Source organism: Carassius gibelio, chromosome A17, assembly GCF_023724105.1.
Source record: "Carassius gibelio isolate Cgi1373 ecotype wild population from Czech Republic chromosome A17, carGib1.2-hapl.c, whole genome shotgun sequence".
Lineage (NCBI taxonomy): Eukaryota > Metazoa > Chordata > Actinopteri > Cypriniformes > Cyprinidae > Carassius > Carassius gibelio.
In genome coordinates, this window is record NC_068387.1 from 22,946,515 (window position 1) to 22,962,694 (window position 16,180).

Sequence of the window (16,180 nt, forward strand, 5' to 3'; positions counted from 1 at the left end):
TGTATTTACATATCTGTTATTCCGCACAAAATAAACCTCTTCAGGTTGCTAGAAAAACCCTGGACTTAGTGGTAGAGTGCAGTTCTGTAATTAACCTCCAGGAGTTCACGAACCCTGCCTTAAAAGTCCTAGAAATTGTTTTGTGTTCAGGTTTTATCTAGCTGTGATTCTTTAGGAACTTTCACTTCATCCTTTTTAAATCAGCTGAGCACGTAGGACATGACATGGCATTTAGTCAAAAATGTCATAGTAAATAACTGCATCCAAAAAGCTTTGAAAAATAAAGTGGCAATTCAATGTTTAAAAGGCCACTAAACAAACAAATAAAATGCATTCAGTTGGACACAAAGAAAAAACAACATGCAATTTGCAGCACTTACATTACAAATTCTTCACAGGTATCTAGTGAGTTTTACTGGGTAACAGTTGAGAAAACTGTGCATACTTGCAATGCTTTCCTTGTGAGCACAAAACCCATGCTCAGAACTCCAGCTGTAGGCTGAAACCTACACATTCAACACATCAAACCATCCAGTCTCCAGAGATACATTACACAAGTCTGTCGAAATCTTTCATACTATTTTCACACAATAACAAAGCCATGAGTGACTAATGTAAACCAGCAGTGCTGATCGCTGCCTAAAACTCACAGCTCTACTGAACCAGGCGGTATCCTACTTCAAGGCAGTTCTACTTTGATCATGGACAACTTCGATCCGGCTCTGTCCATCTAATCCCAGTGAGATCGATCACCCATGTTCAAGATTAGGGAAGAACCTGATGTTTTCTCTGACTTGGTTCTGGGGTGGATTACAGGCCTTCATGCTTTGGAGGAAGTACTGGCAGTGATTATGGGGTACAGCAGCAACCTGACTGAACTCTTGAAATATAGTTTTGAGTTCCACTATAAAACAAACCACCCACTCCGCAAAACCTACAGTGGGTTTAAACATCTTCTGCATTTGACACTGTGAAATTTGTGTTTATGGGACTGGATGCTGTTCGACATCATACTGACGTTATTATTATCTGAGAAAGTGTTGTGCTTAGATTTACCAAGACACCAAGCCTGCAATCAAAATATAAACTCAAACATTTCGCATTACCCTCATTGCATGTGAATAAATGTCTTCTTTCGATCATACATTGTCCTCACATTGAATTTTGGGCACCCACCATCAGAAACTATATTTAACCAAATATCAACATCTTATAACTTTGCTTGCCTGCTGGGATACTTGTTCAAAAGAAGCAAAACTCACTGAATTCAAAGACCTACAAAACATTTGAGCTATAATACAGAAAACACACGTTGAAAATAAATCTTTGCCTGCTGTGAGACGGAACAGAAATGGTTCATAAAGCACTGGACCATGTTGTTGTGAATCTAAGTTTCAACCTTTAAACAGCTTTGACTTACAATGGTTGTCAGCAATCCTCCATTGTTGTAAGAATCTATCAGGTCACAGTCTGTAAAGCAACCATATAATATTCACAGTCATTTCCAACAAGAAGTAATCTGTGCTCCCCAAATGAGCACACCAATCCTACAGAGACATGCATGTTCAGTTCTCCCATTGCTGAGCTGTATTCATATCTGCCCTAGTGACACCATTACACCCTGGCGTCAAGACAAAGCCTGTCGTGGGACAGTAGGGAGTGCCGTTTCCATAGAACGCCTGTTGGATTGAGCTGAAGTCAGCAACCCCTTCCCATTTATTCCTACCATTCTGGATTGAAAAACTGACCTCTTTATATGATAATGCTTTGCTCACCTGAGAGGCATAAAAAGAGCATTAAAGGTTAAATATGTATGAAGCTCATGCCCATAACGTGTTGCTGCCGTGGCTCTGTTGGAAATGGGAGCTGTGTTTGCATGGGATTGAAATTCTGTTCAGTGGGTGTAATCTAAAGCGAAACCTCAGGGGACGTTCACAATGCAGCAAGTCCCACAGCACAAGTTCTGTGAGCTGTAGGCTACTACTGTTACAGTAATCTCCGTTCCATTCACAGTTATATTCTTACTTCAGGAACTACTTGTAAGATGAAGTGTAAGCTCTGTTGGTGTTTAAATGTCAATAGAAAAACCATTTTGGGTTCCAAAAGAATATTTCAGTGAACAGTTCTTAAAAGAAATATTTTTTTTAATGGAAAGAATATTTTCATAATTTGAAGAATCTTTTTCCATAATACAGAACCTTCACTATTGGCATCTATGGTTCAAGGTTCTTTGGGTTCTTCTATGGCAAAATGGTTCTTCTATGGCATCGCTGTGTTTCTTGTAAAGTGGAAAGGTTCCATGGATGTTCTTCATGGAACCATATAAGCCAGTAAAGAACCTTTATTTTTAAGAGTAATGCTATCCTTTATTCTGCATTTATAAGAACATCAACAGAGCAAAAAATCTTTTTTTCAAGTTTTTATCATCAGAAATTTTGAGTTTTATAAGTCAATGTCATCACTTCCCTCTACTCTATTACACTTAAAAAAAAAAAGGAAATTATATATTTTTTTTCTTTGAGTACAATGGAATGCAGCATACTGCAAGGTCCCCAGATGGATTGTTTATCAGAATTAGGCTTTTTCCTTCAGTTCATATCACAACACTGCTCACTAATCACCATGTGGGTGAAGATCCTGCTGAGAAAAGCCCAAACATTCAGTTATGTCTCCTTTAAAATTGCCTCCAGCTTAAAGAGCACTCTCATAGCCACCCTGTTCTCCAGTGATCCCCTCTCCTTAACATCAGCCCCTCCTCCTCCAGCTCACTTTAATGGGTACCTCCAGGTCATTTGCAGCTGGCAGAACTGGCCGTAAAATCTGGAGACCAACAACAGGTCTGAAACATGAGCCACAGCCACACAGGATCAATGCTGCTCTTTAAAAACAACAAAATGCTAATTTTACACAGGTTTATGACATCAGCTTACACACAGGAGATCTAAGTGCAGATGTAATGGTTTGGACTACTGAGGGTCAGATTTTTTTTTTTTTTTTTAAAGGATAAACAGTGCAATTATTGAAATGAAGAACATAATAGATGCCATATGTTTTTGTTGCTTAAATTTAAAGCATTGTAACTGTGATCACATTATAGTTCTTTACATTTTAACACAAGCAGAGGGGTATATATATATATATATATATATATATATATATATATATATATATATATATATATATATATATATATATATAGCAGAGCACAAAAGTATAGCGCGGTATCAAATACTGATACTGAAGCTCTATATCACATTGTTCGTGACAGCACAGCGCCCCCTGTTCTTCTTAATGGATAATTATTGAATTAGACAAAATGTGGTTTGGTTTTCATGGGGCGCAAAAAGAACCACTGATCAATAATATAAAAAGATAGGATATTTCTGTAAGCCATTTATTTCTAGCTGTAAATCATACTGCTGATTTGCTCATACACAGCTCCCGTTGTTAGAATCTGAAAATGAAATGAGTACAAGGCGAAACTTGATATTTACGCGCACATGCATCCAATTACGCAATGCATATTTATCTATATATATAGTTTGTGCTTATGATTTGAGCTCTTGTGGAATCCACTCCAAGTTCTGGTGCAGTAGGCTACTACATTAGATGTCCCAAGCCAAAACCGAATAACTAATCAAAAGGGATAGTTAATCGTAAATGCGCTTCTCTCAGCACTCAAGCTCGCCACCAAATCCAAATCATTGTATGACGTGTTTCTTTAAAAATCTGTTTCACTTTATAGTCTTCCTAAATCAAAGGAAAACGCTGATAGTCAGCAATTAATTAAGATCACTTTGGCTAGTTCCATCATGATGTCAGACTTCAGGAAGCGCACTGGAATAATAGCGATAGTGGAACAGTAATGCGCTGCAGTGCCGTCTATGTTCAGCACTCCGCCCCTCGTGCAACACTTCTGTGTGTTTGCAGTTCAATGCAAAGCTGCTGTTTTCTTTATCTTTTAATTTGTATTGTTTATTTTGTAAGTTACGATATGTTTTGAAGGGAATTAGTAGCATAGCACGACAAAATCAAATGTAATTCTTGTTTGTAATCTTCACGTTGTGGATTTCTTGGTCACTCCAAGATTAATGTCCAAAATAACGCACAGCAATGCTGGAGTTCGTTTATAACACTCCAGCATGGAAATCTGTAGCTACATCTCACATATTTCTGCATGACGCATGGTCAAAAACGGATTCAGCCTACCTTGCTAGAGTAGGGTCCGGGAATGAGTAGTTTTAATGCCTGTCTCTTCAGCTCCACCAGTCGAGCGTTGCAGTTCTCGCACCAGATGCCCCGATCAGAACCAGGTGAGCTCCCGCTACCCGATGCTGGAGAGCCAGTGCCGAACCCTGGAGATCCGCCTAAAGAACCGGGCGAACCGGTGTTGATTCCAGGCGATATAGTAACAGGTGAGCCCGAGAAAGAGCCCGGGGATGATATTCCAGATCCAGGGGAAGGGGTTCCCGAGGACCCGGGCATGGAGCCCGCGCCTTCAGGGACCGGGCGACTGGCGCTCCGGGACTCCTCATAAGCCTTTCGGTACCAGGTTTCAGGAGAGAATGATGGTGACTTCGTAGGGGATGAATCGGTCATCTGCAAGAAATTATAGTTAAGGATGAAAAGCAATGATTGAAACATTAATGTCTGGGTTACATAGAATGTAAATGTGAAAAAAGTGTGCAAAGTGGTCTATTTTGCATATTGAGTTTGACGTTAAAGATTTCTTCACTTTAAGATAATTGCCCTGAATACGTAAATATGCATATATGAATACATAACTTTACATAAAATAGCTATAATAAACATAATAAATCTTACCCCATATTTTCTACTCCTGGTGCCAGATCTGTCTTTATTCCCTGTTAGAGAGGTCATGATGAAGCCTGATAGAGAGGGACTGATGAAATAACTATGCTCCCTGTTACATCCGCAAACAAAATATCCAAAAATCAATCTCTGGTCAGTTCAGTAGCCCAGTCTCAGCGACTAGTAAAATGCAAAATTCTATCCATCTTCCACAGTGGAATATGAATAACAGATGGTCCAATTTTGAAATGTCCAACAGTGGATAATCCAATTCTTTCTTATGCACCCTGATATTCTGAATCCATGTGCAGTGCTTTAGATTTTAAAGCATCCCAGCACAAGCTCATTTTCCCATGCATATGGAGTTATGTGAAGCGCAGGCTGACAGTAGATCAGGCTGTTGGAGGACTGATCTCTGCGCTGCTCTCACTCCAGAGGAGCGCACACATCTGTCTCTGGGTAGATTGGCCACGCCCCCTCCGCACCTCTCAACGAATAGCATGTCCGAGATCTAGACTGACATGTGACAACTCAATACAACGAATATGATTAAACTGTTTTGGAGCATACTATTAGCAACATAAAAAAATAATTTATCTAAAATGTAATATTATGATATTTTAAATAATATCATGATATTAAAATATAAAGAGTTCCAGGTCAATGCTCAATTGCTAAAAAATCTTCTACGGCTTACACTGCTCTAAACATGTCATTTAAACCTCTGAAGTTATTATGAAACCAACAACAAACATTTCCAATATAATTTTGCAATATTTGGCAGTATTTCTTAATTGACCAAACCCTGTTGAATTGGCATGAATACAGATGGTCAATATTGTTTTGATTGTATTGTTAGTAGGAATTTGAAGTGAAATTTTGTAAGCATGGGAGAGTAGCGCCACCTACTGCTCACACAACTAAAATAAACACACCCAACTATAACCCATAGCTTTATTCGAGACAGTAAGAATAAACAAGTAAGAAATTAACAAACGACCATCAGTTTTTAGTAAAATGAAACAGTAATGCTTTATCTTACATACTTAAGATAAAGATACACCTATATAACCTTACCATAAACAAAAAGAAAACTGTCATAAACCTAAAAGATCAATATTTACCAGATTATTTGTTAATCTATTTTTGGACCACTGAATCCTCACCTTTACATATTGATACATAAAAAGCACATACAAACAGGAAAGGCTGAGATGGTTATTGTAACCTTTTCCAGTTTTTACAATATTCTTCACAATACTTAATGAACAATTTTGGGTTTCTCAGATTACATGAAAAATATATTTAGTTGCACACTATTCTCTGAGAGTTATGCATTTCATTGTTGTGTAAGGTATGTAGATAAAGTAAACTCATAAAAACAATTCTAACTATAGTGTTCAACTGTAATAAAATGACAGTGTTTTCTGATCAGATCATTTTTTTTAAAAGAATAGAATTTCAAATGCCACCAACATGCAACTTCCTTTCTGTAAAGTCTGTCATAAATCATGTGCTTCTCTGGTCAGTTCACAGGGGGTCAGTTCGGTTCCCGGTATCTCCCCTACACACACGCACTCACGGAGCACAGGTTAATTCTGAAAAAAATGAGCTGCAAGAATATGCCACCCCTTCACAAAATCTGTGTATCTGACTCTGCTAATGAAACTGAAAGAAGAAAGACACCACACACTGACTTTATAATGAAGCTCTCAGACACACAACTGGCCTTAGAAACCTGATCATTAATAAGGAGAATGATTCATTAGTCTATAATACACGGTCTCAGTCTTGCACACATTCTCCACTTTAAAGCATGTTTGAATAATTATTAATAGGGTAACATATCATCATATTGTGTAATCTTGCCAAATTATATAATAAGAAATTAATATTTGGGCATTATGAACACCATTAATGATGTATATCATGGGTAAAGAATCAAAATAACATGTACAGTATATTATTTATTATGGTAACTGATGATTTCCTTTACGATACCTTGATCCTAACTCTATAAAACTACTTATATATTCAATCTATTCATGCCGTCAGCCATCATCGAGTGTCATCAAAGGTCATCATGCTCACAAAGTCCTTGTAGAGAATGACATTCTTATCAGGATCAACAGCTGCAGACAGCATTTCATCTATCTCTTCCTGTGTGAAGGACTCTCCTTCAGAAGACAGAGAAATTAAGAAACTTCACTTGACGTCTTTGTGGGTTCCTTGCATTGTTAAAGTTTGTGACAAATGCATTGGACATCGATTTCAAAATATCAGAAGCCTATCCTAAAATACAAACCACTACTTTCAAAAGTCATACATTGACATACCTTCTTGTGTTAAATATTTGGTCAGTTCCTCTGGTTCCAAGTGGCCATTTTTCTGTTGATCTAACACCTTTAAAAGAGATAACAATACCATTACATTAATTCATTCTATTGGTCCAAGGTCTTCATCTTTTATATCCAGTTAAAGGTTTTTGAAGTTATTCAAACAACAAAAGAAGAATGACAAAAATGTTTAAGTGTCAGAGCAGTAGGCACCTTAAAGGCCTGAAGGAGCAGGTCTTCTGTAAAAGGACGGAACCTGCAATAAAAAGGAGAACATCTAAAATTGTCACCACTACAGGACTTTAAATCAAAAACGTGTAAAGTGGTTCATCTATTGTATGTTTCATAGCTGAAAAAACTTCACTGATTTTTTGGGCATATCTGATCTTGTCCCTTGCATGTTTTCAGGTGTACAATTGGAAATAATAATTGTAAATTGATTTTTAGATTCACACTAACAAAAGTGTGGTGGTCAGTGTTATTTTAGAATAATTTTTACATAAATTATTTATAATTTTTTGAATTATAATTTTTGTTTTTGTTTTAAATTCATTTTAATATATATATATATATATATATATATATATATATATATATATATATATATATATATATATTAGCTTCAATGTATTTTTTACTTAAAATGTGTTATTTTATTTAGTTTATTTACTATCAACTTTTTTTTAAGTTTAAGTTTTTTTTTCTTTCCTAATACTTATTTCAGTTTCAGCTTTATTTCAAATACCAAAACAATTTTAGTATTTTTTGTGAACAATAACAACACTATATGTGAAAGTTGACTTTTAAAAAAAAATGATTGCATATGTATACATCAGAAATCCCTGAGATGACATGAAGGTTATTTTTGAAATCATTTACATTTTAAATAGAAAAAAGGGCCATATTGGACAACCCCATTTAGACACAGAAAGTCAATTAAAAACAATCTGTTTTGGCAGGGATATCTAATTATTTATAATTGTGCCTTACTTGCGCTCAAGCAGGATCTTAGTCATAGTTGGAAGAAACTTCTCATAGCGCACAAACCCAGTGGGCTCTTCATCTTCTAGCTGCAGAAACAGTTACACATCATAATTCATTATCCACCCAGCCTGAAATAGTTAATATCTAAATGGACCAAATGTAAAAACAAACCACAGACCTCAGCAATGATATCATGTAATTCATCTTCCGATGGAAAACAGCCAAGTGAGCGGATAATGGTGCCTATTTCTCTTTTACAATGAAACATATCAGGGTTAAACTGATAAATCACCTTCATATGGAAAACATAAGCAGCTGTCAGAGAACAAATCTGAAGATAATAAACTACTTAAGTACGAAAGAAAGCAAGTTTGAAAACAATGAAATGTTACCTGACATCAACAGTCTTGTTGCATTCGTGATCAAACACGTCAAATGCATTACTTATCCTTTTCTGAGTTTCTGTTATAATGGATTCTAACAAAAGGAAATTATGTATTTCAGCAAATTTTACGAAACAAAGCGATTTTAGAAGTCTCAGTCACTACTTTATCCTATGTATTTAAATGACTATACTTTAATTTAATTATTTTTTTTCCTAGTAAACAGGCAGTCTTGTCCAGTCTGTCTGGTTTACTTTGCTACTCAACGTTAGCTAGAAATTTATACGATACTTTACACAAACCATTTGTGGATAACAATTGTAATAATGACAACTGAGCTACAGACAACACAAAATGTGTACAAATGCTAACGTTACTATAAGTTATATCGTAAGCTTGAAAAAGAAAAAAAGTTTAAAGTAGCATCATTACCCGCGTTGAACTTGTTCGCCATGTCCAAAACACTGGTTGCTAGGTAACGTGGACACTGACTGTTATTGTGATTATTTATTCGTGAAGTCGTTACTCACGTTGGAATTTTGAAAATCTTTTTTTAATTACAAAATTTATTATATATAGCCTTTATGAAAAAAATCGCACTTTGACATTGAATAATAAAACGATACTATATTAGTTACTAATATATAAAATGGTTTGTTTATTATTTGCCAGCTGTACGTTACTGTATTAATTTGTATTTATTTATTTTAACTGCATTCTGTGTATACATGAAAACTGACTGTAATTGTTTTGAAAACCTCTAAAATGTATTACAGTTTAGTCTCAAGAAAAAGTTATAGGCCACGAATTGCAGTTTATGTAAAATTATGTTCTCTTACAGTGCTGATTTGTTAATATCCCTGCTGAAAAAAACAATAGAAACCATTACAGAATTTGTAATGGTTTTAATGGTTCTTATTGGAATTCTAATGGTTTTAATGGACACTGTAATGGTCTCTGTGGGTCTCTATTGGTAATTTGCTTTCTTCTATTGGGGGCGTGTATTGTCTATTGGATACCATTAAGGACCAATAGAACACCTTTAGAAACTTCTAGTGGTATCTACTGGACACCAGTAGAAACCATTATGACTCCAATAAATTTAGTGGTTTCTTTGGAAAACTGTAATGGTCTTAGTGGGTAGGCTACTGCTGAAAAAAAATGAACACACAAACAATAGAAACTATTACAAAATTTGTAATGGTTTTAATGGTTATAATGGGAATTATGTTGGTTGTAATGGTCACAGTAATGGTCCCTGTGGGTCTCTATTGGTAAATTGCTTTCTTCTATTGGTGGTATGTATTGTCTTGGATTGCCACCATACGTCATTTGGAAAGGTTATTTTTAATTCATTTAATTGTTTTTTTTTTTTTTTTTTTTTTTTTTTTTTTTTTTAAATCAACTCGACTCGTCATGGCCTTCAAAATTGACTTGAAAAGTTGGTCTTTGTTTTGTCTGTCGGATTTGGTCCAAATTTAGCCCAAAAATAGATGTGAAATAACAGTGAAATTCTGCGCGACTTCCACGTGCTGTAATGTGCGCGCGCGCAGAACTGGAGCGGAGGACGTCACCATGGAAACGAGGCGGCAGCCCAACCGTCAAGCAGCTGATCGCTGACACTCAATGTGGTTTCACTTTTTTTTTTAGGTAAGTTTAGTCTATTAAATTACACAAATAGTACATTGTACAGTGTTCCTGACACTTTATTTCATGTAAATTATACGCTTTCGTTTAATATTTACTTTATAGAAATGGTTTAGCGTCGTCAGAAAAAGTCCGTTAGCATCTCAAAGGTAAGGCTAAATACAAGAGGTAACGATAGACATGAGCTCTTGTTTATTAAGTTTGGGCTTTTAATGTCATCTTGTGTGTAGATGAGCTCTCTCTGTCTCTCTCTCTCTCTCTCCATATATATCAATGGATGAATGGAAGTAACTTAACCGAATTAATTTAACCTTAAAAGTATCCACTGTTTAATCCTAAAATGTGCACTAACGTAACCGGATAACGTTACATCACTTACATAGAGCGTGAAAATGGACTGAAACCTTCAGGTTTTGATCTTTCATGGTAAACACATAAATACAAACTTGTTCTGTGATTTCAGAAGTGCCAGAAAAAAACCTCTATGACACAGGAGAAGTTCCTGCTTTTAACATTTCTGAAGGGAGCTGCTGACAGAGAGGATGAAAACATACACATTTTGATGTCCACGCTGTAGGAGCATTACTAAATAAGTAAAACTAATATATATATATATATATATATATATATTTATTGTAAATGATTATATAAATTATATATTCTGTGAATTATTATTTTTCTTTTCTGCATTTCACCTCTGCTATAGTATATGCCTTATACCTGGCATTGTATAATAAATATTGTTGTCTCTGTGACAGTGCTTATGTTCCTAGGTTCTTCCATGCTGATGGCTGTGCTCTAGTCATATCTCCTGTCGAAGAACATTTTTAGACATTATGAACCATGAATAGTAAGCAATTCGTCAAACATACACCATTCCAAAATGTAAGGGTCAGATTTGTCATGTATTTCAAAGACATCTTTTATGCTCACCACTGCTGCATTTATTTGATTAAAATACAGTTAAATTGTGAAATTACCATTTTTTTAATAACTATTTTCTATTTAAGTTTGTTTTAATAAGTGATCAAAGCTGAATTTTCAGCATCATTACTCCAGTCTCCAGTGTCACACAATCCTTCAGAAATCATGCTTTGTGAAAACAAGAATAAAATTGTACAAAATATTTACATATAAAGCAGTTATTTGAAATTGTACTAATATTTCACAACATTGCATTTATTTGATCATAAATAAAAATGGTAGTTTTCTTAGTGTACATGAGACTTATTTCAGAAACATAAAAAGATCTCTATCTCCAAGCTACACACTCTCACACCAAAGTGACTGTCAAAAATCATTTAAACTTTGTGTCAGTACATCATAAATAGGAAAAGGCATCAGATCACCGTCTGTGATTTGTTGTTTCGTGCCGCATCGAGTGTAGAGAACATCACTGATTATAAAAGGCTCTGTTGTATTTTGTTGTGCTGTCCAGTGATGACACAGTGTTAGAACTCTTGTTAAATATCATTACATATGATGTATGTATGATCCCATTCAGCACTGATAGATCTTTTCTATTTCAGAGACTGAAAATCATTGATAAAGCACAAGGTTACTGTAACATATTTAAACAATATTAATAAGAATTAATAAAAATGCATCTGTGACTTAATATTGCTTCTTATTCTTCAGTGGAAAGTTCTCATTAAACACATAGCTTTCTTCTCATCTTTGTGCATTTTCAAACGTTGTGCATATTTCTGAATCATTTTTTTTTTTAACTTCATAATATTGGTTGTCTTCTCTTGTTTCAGAGTTTAGCTCCAACCCCAGTTAAGCAGACCTGAGCAGCTGATCAAGGATCGGTGGTCCTCCAGCCCAGGACTGGACACCAGTGTTGTAAGTCATTCTGTCTCTTTATAGTGCATGCTCAGAACATATTGCAGGAGATCTCAACATTGTCTCTTAAGGTCCACTTACATGCAGAGTTTTGCTCCAACCTGCAGTGCACCTGAACACATTAATCGAGGTCTAACTATTAGTGTTGTCACAGTACCAATTTCAGTACCAAAGCAAAACACAAAAACATGCTAATTATTATTTTTTTTAATTATTATTATTAGCCGCACTTATGCTAACAATTAACTACTCTAATAACAGTGTTCATTTCAATCCGACATTCAAATTACAGTTATATATATATATATATATCCTGATAAATACAGGTGCTGGTCATATAATTAAAATATCATCAAAAAGTTGATTTCACTAATTCCATTCAAAAAGTGAAACTTGTATATTATATTCATTCATTACACACAGACTGATATATTCCAAATCTTTATTTCTTTTAATTTGGATGTTTATAACTGACAACTAAGGAAAATCCCAAATTCAGTATCCCAGAAAATTTGAATATTGTGAAAAGGTTCAATATTGAAGAGACCTGGTGCCACACTCTAATCAGCTAATTAACTCAAAACAACTGCAAATCCTTAAATGGTCTCTCAGTCTCGTTCTGTAGGCTACACAATCATGGGGAAGACTGCTGACTTGACCGTTGTCCAAAAGACGACCATTGACACTTTGCACAAGGAGGGGAAGACACAAAAGGTCATTGCTAAAGAGGCTGGCTGTTCACAGAGCTCTGCGTCCAAGCACATTAATAGAGAGGAGAAGGGAAGGAAAAGATGTAGTAGAAAATAAGTGTAGAAGCAATAGGGATAACTGCACCCTGGAGAGGATTGTGAAACAAAACCCATTCAAAAATGTGGGGGAGATTCACAAAGAGTGGACTACAGCTGGAGTCAGTGCTTCAAGAACCACTACACACAGACGTATGCAAGACATGGGTTTCAGCTTCGCATTCCTTGTGTCAAGCCACTCTTGATCAACAGACAGAACCAGAAGTGTCTCGCTTCAAAAAGGACTGTACTGCTGCTGAGTAGTGATATATCAGACCCAAGAATACAGAAGAGCTGAAGGTCACTATCAGAGACACCTGGGCTCTCATAACACCTGAGCAGTGCCACAGACTGATCGACTCCATGCCACACCGCACTGCTGCAGTCATTCAGGGGAAAGGAGCCTCAACTAAGTATTGAGTGCTGTACATACTCATACTTTTCATGTTCATACTTTTCAGTTGGCCAAGATTTCTAAAAATCCTTTCTTTGTATTGGTCTTAAGTTATACTCTAATTTTCTAAGATAATGAATTTGGGATTTTCCTTAGTTGTCAGATATAAATAAATATATCAGTCTGTGTGTAATGAATGAATATAATATACAAGTTTCACTTTTTGAATTGAAATTATGATATTCTAATTATATGACAAGCACCTGTATACACAGAATGACTAATTGAACTGCTTTTATAGTTTTAATAATTAATTTATTTGTAATGAATAAAGGGATTTTACATTTGATTATTAGTTTTTCTTACTTGAATGCTTTTGATCGGATGTAAAATAAAAAAGTGAATTATTATTAAGAAAAGAACTGCAGGAAAAGATGCAATGTTGCTCAGTGATTTTGGTTTGGAACCTTTAGAAAATAGAAAAGAGTTGACTTTGCCAACTCTTTCAACTTCAAACGGGTGTAGCTCAGTCATTTTTGTTTATATATATACAGTTATACATCATTTTGAAGGACTTTTTAATGAGAAAAAAAACCTCAACTGATTTTTGCTCATTGTGACTAACTTTGCCAGCACAGGTCACATATGCTACTTAATTTCCACTTGAGAGTGGTCAGATTTAAAGTCTGAGATTAGTCCATCAGTTCTTGAATTTCAATTTTTGTTTATGTGTGTGCGTGTGTGTGTTTGTGTGTGTGTGTGTGTGTGCGTGTGTGTGTATGTGTGTGTGTGTTCAAAACAAGAGTGTCTGTCTCAGAAGCTGAAGAAAAAAGGCCACACCTTATAGGAAATAAACGTCTCCTAAGTGTATGGAAATACCTGGCTGAGGAGATCAGTGACATAAACCAGATAAAACTGTCAGTGGTAAGTGTGCTACAACCTCTTATCTAATATGACTCGAAGTGAATAGAGACTATGTACCATAAAAAGTAGATAATGTAATTATTCAAGCCTATTTGTGAAACTAAACCACAAAACCAGTTACAAGGGTAATTGTTTTTATTTTATTTTTTAGATTTTTATTTCAATAATAATACTAAATAAGTTTTCCATTGATGTATGGTTTGTTAGGAGGACAATATTTGTCTGAGATACAACTATTTGAAAATCTGGAATCTGATGGTGCTAAAAAATCTAAATATTGTGAAAAATATTTCAAATCCAGAGCAAAGCATTTTATTAATAAAAAATTAAGTTGATACATTTATGGTAGGGAATTTACAAAATATATTCATGGAACAGTTTCTTTTTTTAAATCCTAATGATTTTAGGCATGAAAGAAAAATCAATAACTTTTTTGAGACTGCCATATAAATATATGTATGGATAATCTCACATACTGGTAATGTGGTACATTGTCCTAATGAATTGTCCTTTTTTCTTTCTTTTTTTTTTTGCAGGTCTGAGACAGCTACAAGCCACAAAAACAGTTCATAGTTCCTGCATTTCTATAATGCATTAATGCATAACAATAATTAAAATAAAATGTAATGTCAAGGTTTTGTGTTAATTCCAGCTATGTTGAGTATTCTGTGAATAATTTTGATTTTAGGTGCATATTCTTAATTCTTTGCAAAACAACCTGAACTGTTTGCTATTGAAAGGTTGGTATGAAGTTTAAATAAATAAAAACATTATATTCTTGACAAAACCTGTGTACAGTTTGTATTAATAATTTAAATTATTTACTTATATTAATTAATGGCCTAATTACCAGCTATCAGTTAAACATTCAAATCAGAACCAATATAAAACTGCAACGAAAACTATTAAATATATGCAAATAAAGACCAGTACAAACTTGCAATGGAACCATTACAAAACCAACGGAAACCATTAAATTTGTTTTAATAAAGACCAATACAAACTTGTAATGGAACCATCAGAACCATTACAAAACCAACAGAAACCATTAAATTTGTTTTAATAAAGACCAATACAAACTTGTAATGGAACCATCAGAACCATTACAAAACCAACAGAAACCATTAAATTTGTTTTAATAAAGACCAATACAAACTTGTAAAGGAACCATTACAAAACCAACAGAAACCATTAAATTTGTTTTAATAAAGACCAATACAAACTTGTAATGGAACCATCAGAACCAATACAAAACTGTGATGGAAACCATTATGTGCAAATCGTGACCAATACAAACTTGTAATGGAAACCAATACAAACCAATAAATCCTAATGGAATATGCCCAAAACACACTACGTAATGGAAACCATTTGGTAATGGTTTTAATGGTTAATTGCTGATTGTTTGTAATGGTTTTGTAATGGAAACCATTAGAATTTCTGTAATGGTTTCTATTGTTTTTTTCAGCAGGGATACTAGCTACTTTTATGTCCTCCTGTGGCATTAAATAATACAATGATACTAAATTCTTGACTTAGTGATGTTTAATATTATGCTACTGTTCATAACATAACATTTTTACATAAATAGCATATAGCCTTTAATTTAAAAAAAGGAAATTCAAAAAACGGTTTATACTGTTAAATATACGGCACATTAATATATGCTTTTATGGGCTCTTGTCTCATTAAACAGTAAAATGACACTACAATAGCAATATTTTATATTATACTAAACACTTTTAGAAAAGTCATTTATTTTGTCTAATATTTGCCTAAACTGTACTGTATTTATTTACTTACTTTTCTGCAAAGTAACAGTAATTGTTTTGAAAGTGTTTTGCCAAACAAATTTCTCTAAAATGTATATAAATTTAAGCTAGCCTTTAAAAGGCTATATTCAAATAAATCTAATCTTTTTGTATTCTATTTTCTTTTCATTTATTATACAATTATAAACAAGAACTCTAACACTAACATGCTCTATTATTTTTCTATTCTATCTGTTTTCTTTTAATTTATTATATTATTTAAAAGCCCATGCTACATGTACTGTTATAGCACTTCTAT

The 16,180-nt window shown here is 34.4% G+C and overlaps 2 protein-coding genes and 1 long non-coding RNA gene across 3 annotated transcripts in view; 1 reads left to right on the top strand and 2 right to left on the bottom strand.

Annotated features, from left to right (window-relative positions):
- Positions 1–5,231, bottom strand: part of kif26ba (kinesin family member 26Ba) — a 130,216-nt gene extending 124,985 nt beyond the window's left edge. The window contains exons 1-2 of the mRNA XM_052620213.1: positions 4,825–5,231; positions 4,210–4,599 (exon numbers count right to left, since the gene is read on the bottom strand). Of these exons, the coding sequence (XP_052476173.1) occupies positions 4,210–4,599; positions 4,825–4,881 (447 nt within the window). The 5' untranslated portion in view covers positions 4,882–5,231. The remainder of the gene's footprint in view (positions 1–4,209; positions 4,600–4,824) is intronic.
- Positions 5,232–5,798: 567 nt separating this feature from the next.
- efcab2 (EF-hand calcium binding domain 2) lies at positions 5,799–9,093 on the bottom strand. The gene is made up of 7 exons (XM_052619884.1): positions 8,948–9,093; positions 8,525–8,609; positions 8,311–8,383; positions 8,139–8,218; positions 7,362–7,404; positions 7,149–7,215; positions 5,799–6,989 (listed from the first exon to the last, which is right to left on the bottom strand). Exons 1-7 carry the CDS (start codon positions 8,967–8,969, stop codon positions 6,871–6,873), a joined length of 489 nt encoding a protein of 162 aa, XP_052475844.1. The 5' UTR covers positions 8,970–9,093; the 3' UTR covers positions 5,799–6,870.
- A 1,136-nt stretch (positions 9,094–10,229) lies between these two features.
- LOC128031566 (uncharacterized) lies at positions 10,230–11,962 on the top strand. The gene is made up of 3 exons (XR_008188120.1): positions 10,230–10,755; positions 10,921–11,012; positions 11,923–11,962. It is a non-coding gene; the product is annotated as an uncharacterized LOC128031566 (long non-coding RNA).
- The last annotated feature ends 4,218 nt before the right edge of the window (positions 11,963–16,180 follow it).

Bases quoted from the DNA above. Each gene is read 5' to 3' on its own strand.
- efcab2 (XM_052619884.1), bottom strand. From the start codon at position 8,969: ATGGCGAACAAGTTCAACGCGG. The intron at 8,610-8,947 runs GTAATGATGCTA...TCCTTTTGTTAG, and splicing joins GGCGAACAAGTTCAACGCGG to AATCCATTATAACAGAAACT. The intron at 6,990-7,148 runs GTATGTCAATGT...TGTCTTCTGAAG, and splicing joins CAAATATTTAACACAAGAAG to GAGAGTCCTTCACACAGGAA.